The 23892-nt window shown below is 45.3% G+C and overlaps 1 protein-coding gene across 1 annotated transcript in view; it reads left to right on the top strand.

The window, feature by feature from the left end:
- Positions 1 to 8501, top strand: part of net (atonal bHLH transcription factor 8-like protein net) — a 47001-nt gene extending 38500 nt beyond the window's left edge. The window contains exon 2 of the mRNA XM_076176123.1: positions 1096 to 8501. Within this exon, the coding sequence (XP_076032238.1) occupies positions 1096 to 2746 (1651 nt within the window). The 3' untranslated portion in view covers positions 2747 to 8501. The remainder of the gene's footprint in view (positions 1 to 1095) is intronic.
- Positions 8502 to 23892: the final 15391 nt, after the last annotated feature.

Here is a 23892-nt window from a genome sequence, read left to right as displayed (position 1 = left end):
CACTCTAAGTCTAACCACTGGATGTCTCCTTCGGTTGAATGAAAGCGTCTGGGAAGCGTCAGATATAAAACACCGAAGTCATTTCCCGAAGTCCAAGAACTGCTGCGAGGTCTCTCGATGTCTGCTCCAGCGCTTGGCCTTCAAACCAAAAATTTCATGAATCAATCAATAAATCTCTCGATGTCTGCAATTCGAGATCGAGGAAATTTGCCCAAGACTCCTTTGCGAAGTCTTGCCGTTTTTCACCCAACGGCCGAAGAAAGAGAATTGCATTGATTTTCCCAAAGAAGAGGAGGAGGAATAAAGAATATCTGTAACAGTTTCTTCATTTTGTAAGGACATAACTAGTACTTTTGTCATACCTCCTTACCAAACGCCATAGTAAACAAAATCTTAGCTACTTGATATTTTGGCGCAGCCCGAAGGGATTTTCTACCTCGTCTTTATCTGTATGAAGGGATGGAGAGGGGGAGTCGCCGATGAAGTGAAGCGGTCTTGCTGTGGATGTACTGTGTCTTGCTGCATTGCGTTTGACCCAGGAGGAGCTGAGATGGGAGGGATGAAAAGGGTGGTGGAAGTGAAATGGGTGGGAGTAGGTACGCGCCTCTGACTTGGCTACCTCCCTTATGAGGGGGAAAAAGCTCTTGGTATATTAATATATATATATATATATATATATATATATATATATATATAGTGACATGCTACAAGAATGAATATCTACCTCTTAATTACTGATTCACTGTACCTCATACCATTTGATAAATATATGGCAATACCCTGTATTTGTTAGACTCGACTGATGTGTCCGATATCCTTTAACCAGCCGCACCCTTGCAGCCTCATCAGGGACTCAAATGCTCGCTTGGTTACGGCAGGACCTGTTTGTTTATTATTTAAATTTACTTATTTATTTATTTACTTATTTTATTCATTATAATTGATATTATTATATTTTTATTTATCATTGTTATATATGTAGATATATATATTTTTTCTTGCCTCCGACCTAGTTATAGACCAAAAGGTCTCCTGTCGGCATGCTCCTCCTTTATAATCCTTTGTGGACCTAATTCTCTTCTTCTCCTTCTGCAGGAGTATGGACGACGAGGTGGACGTGGTGGCGGTGGGCCAAGACTACTTGAGCGAGGACGAGCACTCCCCGACGGACGCCTCCGAGGATAGCGTCGAGGTGCGTGTGTCTACGATCAAGGCCCCACGCGGGTCCCGAGGCCCCGCCCGTCTCCTTGGCGTCGACTCACACTTCGAACTGGAAGCCATCGACCGGTTCCACAAACTGAAGCGGCACTACGCTGCTCTGAAGGAGAACCTCAATTCCGGAAGCGTCCCCAACGTGACGAAGGAACGCTATAGTCCCGCCCTCTCAGGGGCGACAAGCCCGCTCCTGCACCACGCCCCCAGTGACTTCCCGCCTTCACCGTCTCCGGCAGCAGAGAACCTACACGCGGGGCCGCCGCCCCCGCCACTCACCTCCCGCTCCCCGCGACCGCTCTCCCCCGCCACGGCATCTCGCGCTTCCAAAAGCCGCCGCAAACCTGCGGAACCACGCCGGCTGTGCCCCGAGGCTGACCAGCGCGAGGCCATCAAGCGGCCCCTCGAGGACGAAGAGGACCCTGAGCGGCGGCTGAAAGCGCCCAAGACCTCCAGCGATGACTACCCGTCGGCTTCCAGAAAGCTGGAGTCACCCTCGGCGGGCCTACCGCCGAATCTTCAGCCTCACCCTGTCCTGAGCCCACTGACGCGGCCTCCCCCAGGACTCCTGGGCTTCCCTCCGCTCCCATTCCCTCCAACGTGGACATACCCGTACTCGCGGTTGGTCCCGCCTCTGGTGCCACCGCCCCTGGGGCTCCTGTCCCATGCAGGCCTGGCGCCGGGGCTCTCGTCTTCCCATTACTCGGTAGTCCCCCTCGTGCCGGGACACTATCCTCACCTCGCACGACCTCTCTTCCTCCCGACGGCGGCTGCAGGCAGGTCGCCGCCGCCACCGCCCATGTCCCCGGTTCCGCTGCCCGCGGAGAGCGAGGCGCATCCTGTCCGCACGATGCCTCCCGCCGACCAGCCCCTGCCCCTCATCAAGCGCTCAGTTCACCCGCCCCCTCCTCCCCCGCCACCCCCTCCATCGCAAGCCAGCGAGGAGGTCAGCCACGAGAAGTACCCGGAGGCGGGGAACTCGTCCGGCAAGAGCACCAAGGGCGGCGGCGTCGGAGTTCGGCGGACCGGGAAGAGCACGCCCAAGTTCCTCAGTGTCGAATCTCTGCTCAGTGTCGAGGACGGGCGGGGGCCACCGCAGGCGGACGACGAGCTCTCGCAACCCGAAGGAGGCGGACCTTCTCAGGTGCCCGGGAGCGAAGCCCTCTTGTCCCTCAAGTCCGAGGACGACATCCACGCGCTCCTGCAGCAGCAGCCGAAGCAGAAGCAGAGAAACTACAAGAATATGACGCGAGAGAGACGTATCGAGGCGAATGCGCGGGAACGGACTCGAGTCCATACGATCAGTGCCGCTTTCGAAAAACTCCGCCAGTCAGTCCCGTCCTACAGTCACAATCAAAAACTCTCCAAGTTGTCGATACTAAGAATAGCGTGTTCGTACATCCTTTCCTTGTCGAGACTCGCGGGTCATGACTACAGCCCGGGCCAGACCGCGCCCTCTTTCGGTGAGTGTGTGGACTTGACAACCAAGACGATACAGATCGAAGGTAAGGCGAAAAAGAAGAGAGACGAGTGATGATGTCGGGACGGGGCTGAGCAGGAAGCCAGGAAACAAAAATATATATCTTGGCTCTCCCTGTCTATCTGTCGAGTGATGGATCTCACCGCTAAAGTTTCTTGTGTTTGTGGACGAAACCCACCGAGGAAGAAAGTGCCTCCGGTAGGCACTGGGTCGTGTAGTCCCGCGTAATACCGCGCAAGTTCCAGTGTACAAAGGACCCCATCCTCACTCCTGTCCCTCCGCCTCCCTGTCGCGGACTCAACACCACAAGGTGCGCTCTGGCCCTCTTTCCTGGGGGGCTCGAACCTCCGGGAGGTAGTGAGGCTGAGGTTGGGGCCCGTGGTTGCAAGAGGACATCTGACGGCGACTGTTTTACCCCGTCAGTATGTTCGTGCCGACATATCAGCTATTTCCGAAGCAAACCGGGTTCTAGTTCACTGACCCGACGTCATGTTCCTGTGTTGTATGTTCCACTATAATGTCCCAGTGTCATGTTCCATTGTCATGCCCGCAGATTGAAGCCCCTGGTCTATGTCGCCAGTGAACACGGGGCTTGTGTAAGGGGGAAGGGAGGGCTGAGGGAAGGAAAGGAGTAGGTGGGCGGGAGTAGGACGGGGGGCAAAATAAGGGAAGAGATGATGGGAAAAAAGGGTAAAAGAAACGAGGAAAGCGCTGGTTGAGGAAAGGAGGAAAGAGGACACGAAGGCCTTCGTTCAAGAAAGTTAGGACAAAGTCTTCATTCGACGCCCAGAAAGGTGAAGAAGAAGCGGAATTTTCTGCGCAGGGGTCAGAATGACATAGGGTCCTTCTAGTCCGGTGGTTGGTTGACTACATACTTGGCGCCAACTCTCTTGATCCCCAACGCCAAAGACCAGCCAGGCACCCCACTTACCCGAACTCCCTTCTCGCGATCCTCTGGAAGAGAACGGTGCGCTACGTAATCCTGTTTGCGGCGAACTCGGAATTTCGTTCACCAGACAGACCCACAGCCTTGGATCTTGACGATTCGAGACAGCTCAAGGAAAGGGTACTGGCCCGGCTGAATGAAATCATCTACCGTTTGCCACGACAGAGTTATATAGTCCACTACCGTCACAAATATCAAATATGGGATCAGCATCACTCTTCCTACCTTCTCCCGTCCTGGTCTAGTGTGCTTCATAGTTTCGTTCATCCGTCCTGTATGTTCCTGAATCAAAAATCCCAGTGCTCGCCTCAGCGAGTCACCTTGACCAGTCTTCAGGGTGTCACAGTTGTAGAGAAGCACAATTCAGAGTTGCCAGAATGTCGATGTATCAAAGGGATCGATCGTGATGTCAGGGTATTAGGGTACCAAAAAAGAAAGAAGAAGAAAAATGCGCGAATACCTTTTAGTCCGGGTTGAGTATAAGGGCATCACTTCAGAGTATTCTGTTATTATTTCGAGATGTCTGTACCAAGAGAAAGACCTCGAACCGTGACTACAGTAACGTTGTGTTATATTCTCACGGTGATACGATATACACCATACAGAATACAACAGCCCCAGTGTATGAGAATACTACGGTTTAACGGCATGGGGATATATACGATCATGAAGCGATACTGAATATCCACGGCGCCTGAGGATTTGTGTACCTAAATGGTGCCAAAATATCATGGTAACGGTGCCGCGGTGCCAGAGGAGCGGGATGGGAAGCTGAAACACCACAGGTTGCTTTGTTATCTACGTGCCAGACTCAATGAAGTAACGTTAGCCCGGAATGCTGGGAGGTTAAGCGTGTTACAAGGTCAGAGTACCTCGGTGCCAGCACAGTGACGTCTTCTATACGATCTCCAAATAGATGTGTCACTCGATGTGGGTAGTAGGTGGGCAGGGAACGGGAATTGTGGCCGGGGGACGGGAAGACTACAAGAAGGACACGGGTGCCGCATCCCGGAATGCGGTAGTCCATCACGTGATACAGTCAACATCTGCGGCCAGCCTACGGATCTGTCTTTCCTCTGTACCCTTACAACACACTCCCTGACACCTCCTCCTCCTCTACCCTTACAACACCGTCCCTGCCTGTTCCTCCTCCTCCTCCTCCTCCTCCTGCTGTCCGAACATCCTGCATACCCTTCCCTCTCCTTTCTATTGCGTCACAGACTCACTTCTTCTCTAATCCACCCAGGTATTACGAGCTCTTCAACTAAAGTCCCACTCTCTTCTCAACTTGCATTCCCCCCTCCTTCAACACATACACACACTCCCATTGCCTTTTGTGTTCAGTTCTCCTAACTCCTCTCTTCTAGCCTTGTCCCGTCTACTCAGCCTTACCTCTCTGTAATCCCTATTGCTCCTCCTTGCCTCCCAAGTTTCGACCCCGGTTATCCTCCGTCCCTCGTCCTCCCCTCGCAGACTCTCTGCACCCCTTAAGGTGAGAGCTGGAACCCCGGAAGTGGGACGGCTCTCAGACGGCGGGAAGAGGCGACTTTTGAGCGTCCGGGTGCGCCGCGTGACGAGGTTGCCAGCTTCTGGGTTGTTTATTAAAGTACGAGTAGTGCGAGAGGATACGTAGAGGGTTGGAGGTGGTGGGCAACACTGGGTGAAGGGGAGGAGGGGACAGGGAGAGGGGTAGTGAAAGGGGAATAGGCTAGGAGAGGTGAAGTGGCGACCATTTTAAGGATGTAAGCTACTCAGTCTTAACCGTGGGCCAAGAAGGCCAAACAACAGCTTCAGACGTCTCCAGGTCCTGAAGTTGAGTAAATCCTTACGTGTACTTCAAGCAACTACCACGTGACCTGATTGTAATCTTTACGCGAACAGAGGGCCATTCTCGGCACGTTTACAGTACCGAACACCACAGGGGACTGAGGGCGTGTTCTCCATCACACTGACATGCGAGATTCAAGGAAGTGTTTGTGCTTTGTGCTCCCTCGTGCTGTATGCACGTACATCATTTCTGAGCGAGTGTACTCTGAAGAAAAAAAGGCACGTAGATACCGGTAATGGGTAGGAGGGAGAGAAGGAGGAGGAATGAAGGGAGGCTGGGTAGTCATGTCCCCGTGGCCTTTTTTTTCTGACGGGGTGTCTAGGCGACATAGCGGCTTCTTCCGGAATGTTGGGGGTGGGGGGTATTGCAGAAGGAGGAGGGGACAGGAGGAGGGGAGGAAGAGGAGTAGAAGGGCTAGAGAGGTCATGCTGTGGACAGCTGTCTGCCTTCTCTCTCCCAGTCACCGCGCCTGACACACGTCACACCTGGCGTTGGCACTGGCCAGCCCTCGCGGCCCTGGCGCCGTGTGGCTCAGGGGCCAGGTCGCCACGGCGCCGGCAACGCTCATTTCATCACACTCGGCGCCGACACCAAATGTACAAACTCGGGCGTCGAGTTTGCCTGTGTCCCTCCCACCTCTACCTCCGTCCCCACCCACACCTCTCCTGGCGCCTTTCCCAGTCTCAGCCTCCAGGGGTTTGTTCCGCTTGATGCCTTTTAGCTTTCCTTTCTTCCTTTTCTCCCCCAGCTCCAGTCCCGCCTACAGTGCTCTTCCTTCCCCAGCCACCCTCTAGTCCGCCTCAACCCCTCCCGTCCGGATACAGTAATCAAATAAAGTGTTCGGGTCGAGAGCCTCGTTTGGAGATAAGGCGTTCACTGGCTCCACGGGCGTCGATCATATCTCCGCAGACGTGGGACGGCGCCTGTCGCATGGGTCGCCATCTAGGGGCTTCGTGTGGAGATCAAAATGAAAATGAAGAAAAAAATCGTCATCAAATGACACCACAGAATCACTGCTAACGTCAGAAGTCAACCTGTATTGTAAATTATTAACTAGCATCCCTTAAATCCTAACGGTATATTTGAATTTCCTATTTGTTATTTTATGATGTTACTTTGTGCATGTTGACCGGCGATGTCCATTGCCAGTAATGTGGTCATTAGTCAGTTCGTTTTAACCTGGAGGAAATCTGATAGAGATAGAAAATTGCACTGATCATTGGCGTAACACTCACAGCAAAATGCGCACTTAACATATAAAAAAAGGAATAGATAGAAAAATTCATTTTAACGAAGCCTAAGAAGATTAAAGACCAACTGTTGTACAACATCACTGCTGAAGATCTCCGCCAGGCTTTAAGATAGACTGAACACAGTGACATCACATGTTATTGGTAATCCTCATCACGGTCATTAGTAGTGATACTGTCCTATGCAAACAAGTGCCTTTCTAATCTTCCTTAAACTTTTGGCTGAGTTGGCCCTCGACCCTGGCAGAACCTTAGCGAGGGATCGATGATACATGGAGAGAATCGCAGCGCCTGAGTCCCTTGACCTCCCGTGGGTTTAGGGCGATATCCTTTGAATCCTCTGCGACAATCCGAAACCCCTGTGATACCTACGAAAGTCAGGTCCTACCCTTTCGCACGTGTCCCACAAGTATGGTACCGTGAGGATTCTGCTCTTTGTCCCGTTTCTGTGTTTCTAATGGGCAACTCTCCAGTCCTTTAGAGACTCAGTAGTTCCCCCAGTGACCTCGGCAGCTGACTTGGAGCGGGGCTTTGTCCCTAGGTCTCCATGTTGTCCCTGGAATCCCATATGTTCCTGTAGCACCTGAAGGACTCGTGATGTATCCCTGTGTATCTATGGCAACCGGAGGATGTCATAACACACTCGAGTATGTAAGACTTCTTCAGGTATCTGTGATGTTCCTGGATCTTCATGATGCTCTTCGAATGGGTACGCTTTGTGGACAACGGAGACCTGGCGTTTCAAACTGTCTTCCACTAGGTATTAACCCTTTGCTGAATAAGATCGCCTGCCGGCAGCCAGAAGTATTGCACAAGTCTTTGATAGCAGTGAAAGGGTTTATAGTAGTCTTCTTCCATGCCATTATAAGACAGTGCTTATAATTCAGTTGCCGTGTCTGTCATACCAAAGTAATGACACGCGCTCAGTTATGTCACACTCGTGTGTGTGCGTGTGTTTGTGTGTGTGTATGTTTGTGTGTGTGTGTGTTTGTGTGTGTGTGTGATGTACACGTGTCACGTTCAAGGCTTGTATCAAATGCAGGTCACGTGTCACTGCCGTGGTCTGCGTTATGAGGTCTAGAGTCCCGCTATGACCTGAGATCACCCGGAATTTAACGTCATGTGACATCCTCTCAAGGTAACTGATAGACGCGTAGACTCCCTGACGAGACATGCGGACCCCAAGGGTCAGAAACTCCCGCGGACTCTTCGGCGGGGAGATAAGAGTTCTGTCTGGTCGCGGAAAGGTTCACATCGGAGATAGGTTCCACGGTCCCCAAGAACCGACCGGGAGAGTAGGCTACCCCCAAAACACGCAGCAACAGGGTCTTAGAAGAAGTATGTTTCCTAGATATGTGCATTAATTCCGAAAGTTTCTTGAAGAAAGCAAAAAACACGGGTTCCTGCCTCGGATGTCCTTCGACTCTGTCTGAGGAGCTGAATTCTAACCAGATGCTTGTCGAGGCAGCTTGGAGCCGCTGTCGTTTCGAGGGCACAAGGTACTACTAGTCAATCCGCTCCGGTTTTATATCTCATCATTAACAAATGTAATAATATGTAATTATAAATATTACGTATTGGCCCCCTAAATACTATGTGTAGGACTCAAAATAAACTATGGGGCCCTAAAAATACTGTGCGCAGTCTCCCTGTGTGAACTGCTCCGTTACTCCTAACTACTTGTTCAAACAAACCGTTTTGTAGAGTTCTATAGACACATATACATTGTAATACGAAAAAATTTTGGACTACTGTTGGTTACAAATAAAGATTTATTTTATTGTTCGTGAGAGTGTTTTATTTCAGGTACCTTATTGATTTAAAGTGGCAGCACACTAAGTATTTCTTTCTAGCATGATACTTCCATTTGCTACTTCGTTTGAGTAGAAACGACTTTGGTTACGATATTTTGTTTTTAAATTTTCTGAATGTCAAATTGCTCTTGTGTCATTTAATGACGAACTAAGAGAAGTTAAATCTATATGAATGCTAGACACATTATTTATTAGGATATTCTTACGGAAGTCTAGACTATTGTAACCGAAGACATTTCTCCTAAAAACAAAGCAGCAAAAGCAAGTAGCATGTTAGCCTAGCGTCCCACCACCTTTATACTGAACCTCTAAAAATGGGGAGTTTGGTGGTTTGGAGAGTTCATCCCACGCCATGAAGATCGTGAGTTCGAATCCTTGCTGGTGGACTTCTGCTGATGAAAGGAATCCGTTTGTCATGGTGTTTTCTCCAGATTCTTTCGGTGTATACCGCAAGGTTCTGAGTTGGCCATCATTCTGTTGGACGTGTGCGAGATATTCATCTTTGAAAGCTGCGCTTGTGACAATATATGCATTTACGAGTATGTACTGCATATATATATAATATATATATATATATATATATATACATATACATATATATATATATATATACACGAGTATATATATATGTGTGTGTGTGTGTGTGTGTGTATGTGTGTGTGTGTGTCTATGTGTGTGTGTGTGTGTGTGTGTGTGTGTGTGTTTGTTTACCTAGTTGCATTACACGGGAAGGGGAGCTATGCTCGTGGTAACCCATCTTTGTATCCCACAACATCTAGTTTGTGTATGTGTGTGTGTGTGTGTGTACATTAACCCATTGACGCCCATAAGGGTTCCTGGAAACTGGATAAAATCGTCTGACCTTTGCCCAAAAGGACAAGAGGCGTGAAGGGGTTAAGTTTCCTTCATTCGCAAGTTCCCATTATTGCTTTCCTTCTGTTGGTTTGCTTCCCGTGTTCTGCAGAAATGACCTCAGCCACAATACATCACCACCAATACAGGAAAGGATTCCAAAAGAATTGCAAGTGCCAAGTGTCACGTACGACGGCGGCGCCAGATGTGAACGTGGACAGAGACGGTGGCGCCAAATTCTGAACGTGGATAGACGGTGGCGACAGATTGTAAACGAGGACAGAAGCGACGTAAACTGTCCACAACAACAGAAATAAACAACAACAACAACAGATACAATAACAAGTGACATTCATTTCCTCGCTGACATGAAAACTCACTTGTGAAACGACTCAAACCGACCCACCTTATAACACAAAAATTTTTCACCAAACAACCTGAATTGTGCACCGATAATCTAAAAACAAATACACCCTACACGAGATTGGTTGTTTCCCTGCCCTCTCAGTAGAGGGTGTTTAAAGGATTATAGTTTTGAAAAATATATTGATAAATAAAATGTGGCCAATTTTCTTCCCGGACTGTTGAAACCAACCGGGCGTCCGTAAAATACAGACAGTAAACGAGTCAATATTCATGATCAGATTTTACACTAAAATGGTAAAGAAATGAATGTATAAACAAAATTGTCTTTTACCAAAGAGATGTTATGCTCAGTTCACATTCTGGAATCCTATTAATAGGTTAGTGGTGTACATAAAAACTAGTGATAAGATGATACCAAATATTTAAAGATACATACATATACCAAAAGCCTTTCACCCTACCTTACAAGGGAGGTAGCCAAAAAAAAAAAAAAAGGCAAAATTCACTCCCATTCCATCCCCATATACTCCACTTCCATCCACCCCCGTCCCTCCCTCTTATCTTAGCTCCTCCGATACAATTCCCGATATTGCTCTGAATTTCCGATTCCGATACCCGAAATTATTATAATTCATGTGGTTATTTCCAGGCCCTGCAGTTGGTTTGGGAAACAAATACTTTATGAACAAAGTAGGTTTATTAATCATTTATCGGAATCGGGAGTTTAGGACAGTATCGGGACTCGTATCGGAATCGGAAGTTTAGAACAGTATCGGGACTCGTATCGGAATCGGAAGTTTAGAACAGTATCGGGACTCGTATCGGAATCGGAAGTTTAGAACAGTATCAGGATTCGTATCGGAATCGGGAGTTTGGAACAGTATCGGGACTCGTATCGGAATCGGAAGTTTGGAACAGTATCGGGACCGGAAGTTTAGAACAGTATCGGGACTCGTATCGGGATCGGAAGTTTAGAACAGTATCGGGACTCGTATTGGAATCGGAATTTTAGAACAGTATCGGGACTATTCATTTATCTATTTATTTATTCATCTTATTAATATTATAATTTATTAATTTTTTCTTTATTTATTCATTCATTATTCATTTTTAGGCGTCCAAATGGAAAGAGTCCATCTGAGACAATAACCTTGATGTGGGTAGGGTTCCATTTAGTGAATAAAATCGACTGTTGGCAGAATACTCATAAGTCGAATACAGACGCCAAAGGAGAATACATCTATTCAACGACGCTTCCATAACTGAATGTTAAGCAATTACCTCCTATTTATTGCTCATTACAAGTCATAGTACTTCACTATCTACCAGATTATTTCAACGCATTTGCCTCTTGTCCAAACTGAAAGGTTTACAAATTTTATGTGATCTGTTAACTATCGTGGTAACCTGATGTATCTGAGTTTCTTCAGCGGACAATGTACAAAAAATCGGAGACGATGATGAATTGCTCTTCTGAAAACCCGACTCACGCCCAATCATAACAACAACAAACTGCTCACGGCTGTTGGGAAATGGTGCTAATGGTGGAGGCATATGATCCTGATGGTGCCATCCAATTCATCGTTTTATTATTATTATTATTATATTATTATTATTATTATTATTATTATTATTATTATTATCATTATTATTATTATTATTATCTATGTTTTATTTTATTTATTTTATTTTATTATCTATCTATTTATTTGTTTACTTATTTATTTACTATTTTATTTTATTGTAATTTATTTTATTTTATTTTTGTGGTTCCATCTGACTTCTGATTTTACCTTTGTGGTTTCCTCATAACCGTTATTAGTTAAAAGACATTCTACTGTTTACATTTTGAAATACATATGGACTGCAGCTGTTGGCACAAACATTAAGGAGGATACAAGGCTATTAACAAGGTGTTTCAAGACCCGGTAGCTACGTTGGTGCGACTCATTAAGCCTCGTTAGTACTAGCGACTTGTAAACTACCCCTCTACTTGCCTAATGTCAACGGATAGTTAGTCAACTTGCCTCCAAAATATCCTAGCGTGAACACTTACTTGCCGAGCAAGTTAACTTGCAGCTAGTACTAACGGCTACTAAACTAGCCCCGTGTCAATGTGGCTTAAAGGAAATGCTTCTGTAGTTCTCAAATTTATTTTTTATTTCATGTAAATCTCTCACTATCCACCACCTCCCACCCCTCCCGGGAGTGTGAGTTAGTTCACTGGCCTAGTCAGCTTCATCAAAGTGGAAATGACCATTGTACACCTGCCAGAACCCATCGTAACTTCGAAAAATCGTAAGTCGAATGGTCGTAAGTCGAAAAATTGCTGTAATTTAACTACGCCATCGAAGCCTTCCGTCTGGGTGATAATTAAGACATTTGATGATTCAGTTTAACGTCGCGAAACTTCCCTCTATCAGGAGTCTAGAACGGTACTCCTTACAGTGGACTTTTTTAGTGTGGAATTTAATTAATCATGCCCTTGGTTCAACTCGCCGGTGGCAGCGTTCGAACCGCCATCACCTCGATCTCCGTCGCAAATGGCGACGCATTATCCCGCTAACAGCAGAACCCTGTAACATCCCCGTTGAGATCAGAAAAAAGGCGACGTAAATCGACAAATCATTAATACACGAGGAAAACTGGACCTTAAAACCTGCCAACACGACACTAACTGGTCTCGCCACACGTAGCCAGCTGTAGCCATCTGGGTTACGTCACATTATACTTTAGATTCCACACGCCGCATATTCCGCATACTTGGTCCTCTACGGCCACAGCTACATACCACAATGCCCACGTAGATCTGTGGCACCTACGTCTGTTTCCCACGTAGGTAACTTCTCACGTATTCCTCCTCCCACACTCATCTCACCTTTTATATACCCCATCTCCAACACTTTACGCCCTTTATCAAACACATCTCGCCTGTGTTCAGCCTCACAGAGTCCACTTCTTATACACGATGGGGTCCGGGCTATGTTCAGAAGGACTTCTAGTCAGAAGGCCCAAAAGTAAGATTTTTTTTTTTCAATGTTAGTTATGGTATCATTGAAATGAAAAGGACTGATGCAATTTGCAGAACTAAGTTAGGTTAGGTTAGGTTAGGTTGGGTTAGGAGAGTATGTTTTATGACTACAGTTTATATATCTTATTTATTATATCTTATTTAGTACATTTTATGAAGTATATCTATATGAAGCATATTTTATCATTCAAATGGCGTTCAGGGTATACAACAACCTAGTAAAGGATTACAAAGGCGGAGCATGCCGACAGGAGACCTTTTGGTCCATATCTAGGTCGGATGCGAAAAATCCTAATAATAACAATAAATAAATAAATAAAAACTATAATAATGTAAGTATCAAATAAAATACATAAATAAACGCAGAGGCACAGTCAAACAACAAACAAACAAACTTTATATTCATGTATTGAAATTGGTTAATTGAAGACAGACTATCCATATTCTGCTTGGAATATCAACATGCTCAACTACCCTTTCTCCAATATTCCTAGGGCTGAGAATGAAAAATGTCCTCATTTTTTGGGGGGGAGGAGGGCTACAATATATTTTACCAATTTTCTGATTAGATGGGCTTCTGACTATTGAGGTTTCTTACTATTGGGCCCTCTGATTTCAGAATCTTCCGAGTAGGCTTGGACCCCTTACAACACGCTTTTCATACAACGGCCTTCCTCCCTCCCTTCGTTAGTTTCCGTTCTTCGTCCATTTACCCCAATTTCCCACACTAATCAGTTCACAAACCTCGCGTTCCATGTGACGCGCACTTTGCCCAGGGGTTGTGATGGACCTGCAAAATGGACAGCACGGCTTCCCATTTTCAAAACATGTCTACCCCGTCACCTCCATCAGGAGGTGCAACCCTGAGGGGCTGGTACTCGGTCCTCGGAATGGGCACATCAACTTCAATTTTATGTTTTGCATTTTTTTCATCCATGGGGAGCTGGTCACTGCTCTATTCCGACTAATTTCAGCCCGTGAAACAGGATCAGTCTCACACCTAAGAGTCTGATCAAAAGCCCTAGGACCGTTGCCGGCCGCTGCGGGGCTGTGGGTTTTCCAGTCAGTAAATTATGAGACAACGGTTATATCATTAGTGTTATTCCATTTTGATAAGTTGCATTTCCCAGTGACTTTCGTTCGCTTGCAAAGATTCAAAGATATTTTGACAATCCTGCCATTGGTCTGTGTTCTATTTAGCATTTTACGCAAAGAGAACGAGAGCAGAATAATAATTGAAAAAAAAAAGATTAAGCCTATTAATTCACAATGGAACAACTCCGGTCGAGTTGAATTGCCAGTTACTCAATTTTGGACAAAATACCCGGCGAAGAAGAGGGACATAACCGAACTGCACAGTGCACAGTACACGACTGCACGTTACCCGTCCCCCAGCTTTGTGCCCACCAAGTTACAACGCACTGCATTCCTGGTCTCAGACTCCTTGACTTTAACTCACGAATATACAAACCTGCACTCGAAGTTCATCAAATACGGTAAGTACTTCACCTCCAGGACCTCTCAGCTAATGTATTCCTCGTGCACAAACTACCACACGAGTTACTCGTATATATCGGTTACATATTCCACTCTACCTGCCCAGTACGCTCCCACAAATTTCACCACATTTAGTCCACCATCTAACTATCTTAGTTCAAAGAAGTATCCATCCTTCCATTTAGGCATCCCTTCCTTAAAACCTACTCCCAGTCGGCCATCGTTTGTGTGGTTTATCTCGTTCATCCTAACTCGTACACAGTACATGGTCTGCCACACTCCAAACTCCCATATGTCCTACACAACACATCGTCTATACGACCTGACCCCCCCCTCCCCACCCCCCTCCCCACCCCAATCTACTCCTCTACCTGCGTACTCCATCAATTGGATCCCAACTCTCATTTATCTACTCTATATCCTACACACCCACACACCTAGAATTAACAAAATGCACAAAATGAATTATTCATTTCTTTCAAGATACTTCCTAGCAATTCCTTGTTTAACATATATCCATGTATTTTTGTGCCTCCTAGCAGCTGAAACTAGGTCAATTCATAAAATAAAATGTTAATTTATTTTACGTTTTTGTGTGAGTGTATATGTGGTTTCTATGCATTCATAGTTTTATGTGTAATGTGGGAAATACGTTAATGTATTATGTGGTGTGTATATATATTTTATAGCCCGCTTGGGGCTGCCAGAGTTGAGTAAGATTTTCAAACTTTTCAAACTCAGGCATACATGCTACTTGCTTTTAGTACTTTTTCTGATAAATGACTTTGGTTACAATACTCTAGACTTCCGTAAGAACATTTCCACAATGTGTTCTAACATTCGTATTCTAGGTTTAACTTCTCTTAGTTCGTCATTCAGCTTCTAACTATACGACGCAAGATTAATTTGACATCTGGAAATTTGAAAAACAAAAGATCGTAACCAAAGTCGTCTCTGCTCGAAGTATCAAAAGCAAGTAGCATGCTAGCGAGAAATGTCTGGTGTGTCTCCACCTTTCGTATATGCAATCTACCACCCACATATCTCCCTCCTCCTCCCCCAAACGCATTTCACTATATATCTCGCTATATATCTCCCTCACCTCTCTTATAGTCTTAGTATCCCACATAAGACTTTCTATGGGATTAAAGTTTTAAATGTCTGAATATAAACGCACCCAACTCCACAAACTCCAATCCTCACACCTTTCACACAACCCAACTCCCACACTACGCAATTCCCACATAATCTTTCTTTAATCGCATCGTAAACGTTTGGAGCATACTACCTATTCACGTTGTGAGTCCAAATACAAACGACACTATTTTAAGAAACGCTTAAATGATTATATGGAATCAAACCCTAATCTAACTCATTTCTAAGCATCACGCTCTCATACACTTAAATTATAACTTTTCAATTCGCATGTAGCCACGTAAAAACCAATAGGTCTGTTTCTGATTGAATCTCCTTTGTATTACTACATACTCCACCGTCCACAACTACTACCTCTCTTAAGTCGCTATCACACTGGGCTATTTTTCCTCCGACTGTTGGAGCAGATTTGCAGCCCGTAGCTTTCTAAAAGGACTCTGATGTACTGGAGGAAAATCATTTTCCTCCAGCATATCAAATGACATTCTACGTAAATTGTCGAGAAAACAAAACAATTTACCATAGTGATTTCACGGCGGAGAAAAAAAAAATTCTGGATGTGGGTGATACCGTCGATTAATTGGAGCAGCATTTCTCAACCAGGGTTCCCCGGAACCCTAAGGTTCCGCAAAAGGTCCCTAAGGGTTCCGTAAGAACAAGTGAGATATGGTAATGCACATTTGATTTTTTATCTAATTTCATATACGTAATATGATTAAACACGCACGACATATTCTTGGTTATTGTACATACATACATATACCAAGGCTTTTTCCCCCTTCCAAGGGAGGTAGCCAAAAAGGGAAAGGCATAAAAACACTCCCACCCATTTCATCCCTAAATACACTCCACACACCCTCCCACCCTCCCTCTCATCTGAGCACCTCCTGGATGACGGGTCATCCCTGCACCTTGCCCACCGCCCTGGGTCAGAAGCAGTGTCGCAAGACACAGCACATCCACAGCAAGGCCGCTTCATTTAATCGGCGACCCCCCCTCTCCGTCCCCCCTTGCATATAAGGAGAGGACGGGGAGAAATCCCTTCGGGCTGCGTCAAAATTTACTCACACATACTACCCCCCCCCCCCGCCCATTCCTCCTCATGCAATCACAACATCATCCATATACAACCATTCTCCACTCACCACTGTCTTCCGTCCTCTCCCTTCCTTCCTCAACAGACATTCCCCTCTTCCCCAAAGCCCCCTTCACCCCATCCATCCACCTCATCCTAGGTGGTTATTGTAATAATGTAATATAGACATCATCCTATCTAACCTATTATTACGATGAAAATGAAAGATATGGTATATGTTTTTTTTTTTTTTGCGCAGGGGTTCCTTGTGGCATGCAATTTATTTTAAATGTTACGCAAGGATGAAAAGGTTGAGAAACGCTGAATTGGAGGTTGGATGAAAGATAGCCCAGTGTGCTTATGTCTTCGTACGTTGTCTCACTTGCACCATACCTCGATCTCAAACCTCAAGTGCCGTCGTATGCACCGGATCGTTTTGTACCTTTTCATTGTTCCTCGGACGAACGCTCCCCTTATCTTTCGTGGCGGGTCTGCTTCAACCAATGGCTTTTGATCTGCCTCGTGTACCAAACCCTTTCCCCGTGAAACTCATCCGTTCAGATCGCCATCCATTCAGTTAACCCCTTCCACACCGGGTGTTTTTTCTGTCTCGCTTTCTCTCTCTCTCTCTCTCTCTCTCTCTCTCTCTCTCTCTCTCTCTCTCTCTCTCTCTCTCTCTCTCTCTCTCTCTCTCTCTCTCTCTCTCTCTCTCTTTGTTTCTCTTTCTCTTTCTCTTTCTGTCTCCCTTTATCCCATTATCTCTCCCTTATCCCTTTCTCCCTCCACCCCACCCTCTCTCTCCCTCCCTCCCCCTCTCCCCCAGCTACCTCCGAGTTGCTCTGATCATCTGCATCGCACACCAATTTATTCCGGGCGACATTTTTTCTTCCTACTCTGTTATCTGGAGATGACATCTGCCGGCAGTTTTGTCAGCATAAATACCATTGAAGGGTGAATCCTTTATTAAGTGTATAACGTTTCGCTTTCCGAGGTCATCTCGTACAAAGAATTAGGATTAGGATCAACGAAGTGAAACCAACCGCCCTCGTGGTTTCTGTAGGTCTCGTTTCACACGCAGGGGAGGGGAGGGGCAGGGGGGGGAATGCCCCGGGGCGGCAGTTTTTTTTTTTTTTTTGGGGGGGGGCGACACTTTTGGTGAAAAGAAGTCAAAGTAAATTCCCCCTAATGTACTTTTAATGCATGTTTTATCTATCATGACTTGTGTGTATGAATGATGTGTGTATAAGCGTTATTTTGTGGATGAATGTTACATGTGAATCGTGCTAGTGACCATCAGATGTGGAAGGTGGTGGTAGTGGTGAGGTGTGTGTGTGTGGGAGGGGGGGGACTTTTCAACTCGCCCCGCGGCGGCACTTACCCATGTCGGGGCACTGTTCACACGTATCGACTTTTCGCCGTGCGCCGTCCACGACACGTCGTTGTGCTCTCAAATAACCATGAGTGTCTATGGACGCTTTCACACATCACCATCACGACCACGTATGGAAATATTTATAGATATTCGTGGTTATTTAAGAGTATACGTCGTGTGAACGGCGCACGGCGAAAAGTCGATACGTGTGAAACGAGCATATGAGGGAATGTTTAAAGGACAATTGTGTGTAAAAGGGGGGGTATTGGCATCGAGCACGTATATAGTATTTTTGTTTATCTATTCAATTGGGAAGTGAGAAACCCCTGGCAGTTCAAAGCCTTGTCAGTTGCGCCGAGACTTTTTTTTTTTTTTGCCGATGTTGGATCGCTTCCCTACCTGGCCAGGGCTGTTAGGAACCAACGCGACATAGCCCGTACTGGGTCCAGGGAATCGGGTCCGACATCTTGGATCTACGCCATGTTGCTTTTGGTATTTTGCGCCACAATTTTCTTTCTCATTTCGGTCAAATTCCCACACGTCTTGAACGAAACCCAGCCAGTTATATGAATCAATCATTTGTTTAGACCAGACTTAAGGTCAGCATCTAAACCTTTTCCTAAATACCGCTGAAAAGAGAAGAAGAATATGAACCCTGTAATTTGAGTGTGTCACGACTTGTGATGCATTAGCCAAGGCTACTTTCGCACGTATCGACTTTTCGCCGTGCGCCGTCCACGACACGACGTCGTGCCTTTCCAGTTACCATGGTTGTATGGACGCTTTCACACGTGGTCGTGACATGTTAAAAGTGCCCATCGTTATTTGAGAGCACGACATTATGCCGTGGACGGCGTACGGTGAAAAGTCGATACGTGTGAAACATGCCTAAGTGAACCAAAAATTACAAGATCAGAACGACATATAAAATTGGTTGTTGCAATGCTGCTGCGTAAGAATGAGACTAGAAGAGAAAGGGAGAGGAAATAGAGGGATTAAGAGAGTAAAAGTAAAGAATGCAAGACTAGAAAAGAGAAAACGAGAAAAAAGGGGATTAGATTAGATTAAAAGATAATGCATCCTCTTTTCTTGCTGTAAACACGCGAATTACGTACTCTCCCCTCTCTCCTCCCCTCATGGGGTAGATCTTTTTAAAAATTTGTGTCACGCAGGGTCGAACAATCAGTCTTAGTCTTGATTTCATCGCTGTCACAATCCTAGTCTACTCATGATGTGGTTCCGATGATGGCGTTTGCATCATGACAACGCACTCGCTTTCAGCCATTTATCGTTATAGGCTGACAAATCATGATTCAGTATGTTTATTGATAAAAATTTTGATCAAATGTTAATTATTGTGGTCAATGACCTACAATGCTTCCATCTTTATAGACAATGTTTCAACGAATTATATCATTGTATTCGCTTTGTTGTAATGGCCCCTCAGTTGGTGACCGGACGTTTCAGCCTCGGGCGTTTCAGCCATGTGCCTGCAACCTATGACATTTGGGCCACGGGGGTGACCGTAGGTGGTCATTTGGGCCACGGAATAAATTATTTTACCTTTGTTTTATTTTTTTGAGTGTGGATTCTTTGACTTGTCGTAGGAATAGGGTTACAGAGAGCAGGGTACCTAGTCCCATCATTCCGTACCGTTTTAGCTGTATTTTACGATCCTTTCAAGTCAGTCCTTTGCATATTTATATTTTATTCTTTCTAATTTTATAATATTTTGCAAGCAAAACGTATACAGAAATATTATCAGCTTAAATGGTCTGTTTTATGTCTGATCTACTATACTATTTTGCGTTTAACAATACATACAAGTCTCTTACATATGCTTTCATTTTGCAAGATGGTTTATGCATTTCCATTTACCTGTACATTTCTTTTGACTCTCATCTCTCGATTTTGCTGATACTCACGGTACTCTCTACATCAATAGTTATCTACCTTGCTGTTTCCTTAGCCAGTTTACTTATTTTTTGTATCTCAGTACATGAGGGTAACTAGTGGAAATTCACTGATACACAAAATGTTCTTACACTGTGGCGCTACCTCACTTTCCTCAGGACAATTGCTGTTCAATGCGTACCATTTTGTTTATCAACAACACAGACAAAATTTCTTTCTCTTGTTCAACACTAATATCCATTCTATATACCAAAAGCTTCTTCCCCCTTATAAGGAAAGTAACCAGACAAGGCACACTCCCATACACCAATATTGTTTCCTACTTAGCTCCTCGTGGGTGAGGAGTCATCCCTGTCTCCTGCCCATTGGCCGGGTCAGGAATAATGCAGCAGGACACAATACATATACAGTAAGGTTTGACTTAAGGGCCATTTACACAGTCGAACAGTTTGACAAACCCGGTTTGTCAGGCAAGTGTTTGAAGTGATGTTTGACCGTGTGAATAGGGTATTTGGTTGTCAAACACGTTCGACAAACGTGTTTGACGACCAAATACCCCATTCACACGGTCAAATATCACTTCAAACACTTGCCTGACAAACCGGGTTTGTCAAATTGTTCGACCGTGTAAATGGCCCTTTACCCAGCGATCCTCCTTCCTTGTCCCATTGTATATGATTCTGTAGAGGCTTTGTCTTCAGTTCTCTTTGATAGTTTTCCATCTTTACTGATACCTTCTTCTAGATACTTTTTGTGACTCCACAACCAATTCTTATATCATTTGCGGAGCCGTCACAATGCATGTGGATGGCGTGATACTGTGAATGTATATTACTTTTTCAATTATAATTTGTGTCGGTTTATGGATGCTCCAGTCACTTTTCATCCGTTTTGCAAATATGGTGCTGGTTTTTGACAGCATGTCCAATGTATACTTACGTGTTCCTGTATCTAAGTGTTCTATATTTGGCAATAAATTTAAATACAGTTCCTTCACAACTTTGTTTTGATGTAATAAGCATATCTACCTGCAACTATATGAATGATGTGCGCTGGTGGAGTAATCAGAGCCGTGCTGGCCTCGCATTCGCTTAGATATAGGTTCGAATCTCGCACTTGTCGTTAATTCCCAACGGTGACAGGTACCTGAGCCAACGGTCCGTAAAACGCATAGGGCAAAGCTGACTGCTTTGGCCGCAGCTACTCGGCTCATCCTGGCGTAGAAAGTGAAGAGCCATTGGGGCTGAACTAACGAATCACTTCGATTCGTTTGACCGATCTGAATCAATAGAGTCTGAGACTCTTTTTTTCTTTTTCCCTTTCGCTGCAGTGTTAGCATGACTCCCGTTCTTGTGATGGGGGCTTTTGTCATGCAAGAGGTGCCACTGGTATTCATGAAATTGCTTTGAGGAGGAGGAGGAGGAGTAATAATGATAATAATGATACTAATGATGATATGATATAGTTGTTGTTGTTATTGTTCATGATGATCACCATGATAATGATCATAATCGTCGTCGTCGTCTGAAAATGGATGACACACAAGTTTCGCTGATTTAGAATGACAATTGCCGATAGAGTGGTCAAAGTAGACTTCATGTGAGGACAAACTTGATCAAAAAGTACAGTTTCACTTAAAAAAAGAAGAAAAAAAAAGAAGAAGAGTAACGTTGTGCATTTAATAAAGGTTCCATCCTCTGACCTCTACTTTCGCTACTGAGCTGGAGTGGGGGATGACAAAGATATATATATATATATATATATTTTGGTAGGAGGCCATGTTGTATACATGATTTCAAGAAATCTACAGCGACAATGGCGTTGTTGAGTTTATATTGGAGCTTTAATTTCTCTCGTGCAACAAGTTTCTGTGGTGGTTCCAAATAGATGAGAAGGTGTCCAAAAGACATTGGGTGCGGTTTTCTCTTTTTTAATTCTCCTATACGTATTTCGACCTTACTCGGTCATCCTCAGGGAGGGAGTAACAATAGTTGGTGATTACAGGGTTTAAATACAGGCCGTACATTGGCCGAACACTGGGAGAGGTCATTTCATGTAGCCGTGATCCGTAGCGCTGCGTACGTGGAAGTAGCAACTTCCTTGTGGATTGTGGAAAGGGGTGTTATTGTTTGTGTTATGTGCGTCTACTGCTTGGGAGTGTGGTTGTGGGCATGAGTTGTATGTTAATGGAAGGTTTCTCGATGTATATGTTCACTGCTTCGGCCATCTTAAGGCGAAGGGGGTCGTGGGCTTTGTAGATTATTTTAGTGTTTTCGTTTAGTGTTTGTCTGGTGATGGTGGTTTTGTGTTCTTTTGTCATATGTGTTTTGATGGCGCCATTCTGGAGGTGGTATGAGAGTCTTTTGGAGAGGGTCATAGAAGTCATGCCAATGTATGAGGAGGTGCGGTGCTGACAATCACCGACAGGGCAATCAAACTTATACACGACGTTGACTTCTTGTAGAGGAGGGTTGGGGGGCTGGCTGTTGTTCTTAATAACCAGGGTGTGTGTTTTGGAGGTTTTGTAGTATACGATTAGGCGTATCTTAGTGTCTGGGTTGTTGGGTCGAATGTTACGTGTGATAATATTTTGAAGTGTTCTTTCGTCTTCTTTGTAGCCGGTGTTCATATGTCCTTTGTAGTACAGGTCCAGTGTTGGTATATTGGTGTTTGTGGGTGTTGGTTGGCCGGTAAAGGAGTTCATCTTGTTTTTGATAATGGATTCGATGGAGTGTTGTGGATAGCCGTTGTTGACAAGTAGTGTTGTTATACGTTGGAGTTCGTTGTTCGTGGTTTTCCATGTACTGCTGTGGGAGAAGGCTCGGTTCACTAGTGATCGGATCACACTTTGTTTGTAGCGTTCTGGACATTCGCTACTGCCGTTAAGACAGAAACCGAGGTTAGTGTCTTTGACGTAGACTTCAGTCGTGAATCGATCTGAGGCTGTGCCTACTAGTATATCTAAGAATGGGAGGGTGCCATCGTTGCGTTGGTGTTCATAGGTGTAATTGAGGGTTGAATGTTTCTTGAATGTGTGTGAGAGTTGAGTTACAGATTGGGAATCTTTTGCGCTAATAAAAATGTCGTCAACATACCGGGCGTAGATACAGGGCTGCATGTCAGGATGGTCGTTGAAGACTTTCTCTTCGATGGATCCCATATAGAAGTTGGCGAAGAGTGGTCCAAGGGGGGATCCATGCCATGGGATACGAACCCTGACCCGTGCGTCGATAATCACGAGGCCAAGACGCTAGCGACCATGCTACATGGTGATGGTTCAAAAGGACTGTACTAGTCCCCGACCACACTTCACGTAACATTGGAAGATCTAGTCTCATTTTCATCCAATCCCCGTATTAGGCGAGCCCTCCGACAAGTTGTGTATGTTAAAGACAGATTGAACATTTTTAGAAGCTCTGCCATGGGATACGAACCCTGACCCGTGCGTCGATAATCACGAGGCCAAGACGCTAGCGACCATGCTACATGGTGATGGTTCAAAAGGACTGTACTAGTCCCCGACCACACTTCACGTAACATTGGAAGATCTAGTCTCATTTTCATCCAATCCCCGTATTAGGCGAGCCCTCCGACAAGTTGTGTATGTTAAAGACAGATTGAACATTTTTAGAAGCTCTGCCATGGGATACGAACCCTGACCCGTGCGTCGATAATCACGAGGCCAAGACGCTAGCGACCATGCTACATGGTGATGGTTCAAAAGGACTGTACTAGTCCCCGACCACACTTCACGTAACATTGGAAGATCTAGTCTCATTTTCATCCAATCCCCGTATTAGGCGAGCCCTCCGACAAGTTGTGTATGTTAAAGACAGATTGAACATTTTTAGAAGCTCTGCCATGGGATACGAACCCTGACCCGTGCGTCGATAATCACGAGGCCAAGACGCTAGCGACCATGCTACATGGTGATGGTTCAAAAGGACTGTACTAGTCCCCGACACAATATTAGGACTAAAACAGGTATAATAATTGGCTTCTTCCTCAGGGCTTTTCGCATCTGTAGTGAAGAATTCTTAGAAGACGAACTAGATCACATTACAAAAACTTTCAGCAAATTAAAATATCCCAAAGGTCTC

Source organism: Oratosquilla oratoria, chromosome 38, assembly GCF_046742065.1.
Source record: "Oratosquilla oratoria isolate Oo_2021 chromosome 38, ASM4674206v1, whole genome shotgun sequence".
Taxonomy (NCBI): domain Eukaryota; kingdom Metazoa; phylum Arthropoda; class Malacostraca; order Stomatopoda; family Squillidae; genus Oratosquilla; species Oratosquilla oratoria.
Note: the sequence above shows the minus strand (reverse complement) of the source record. Positions and strands in the feature narration are given on the sequence as shown.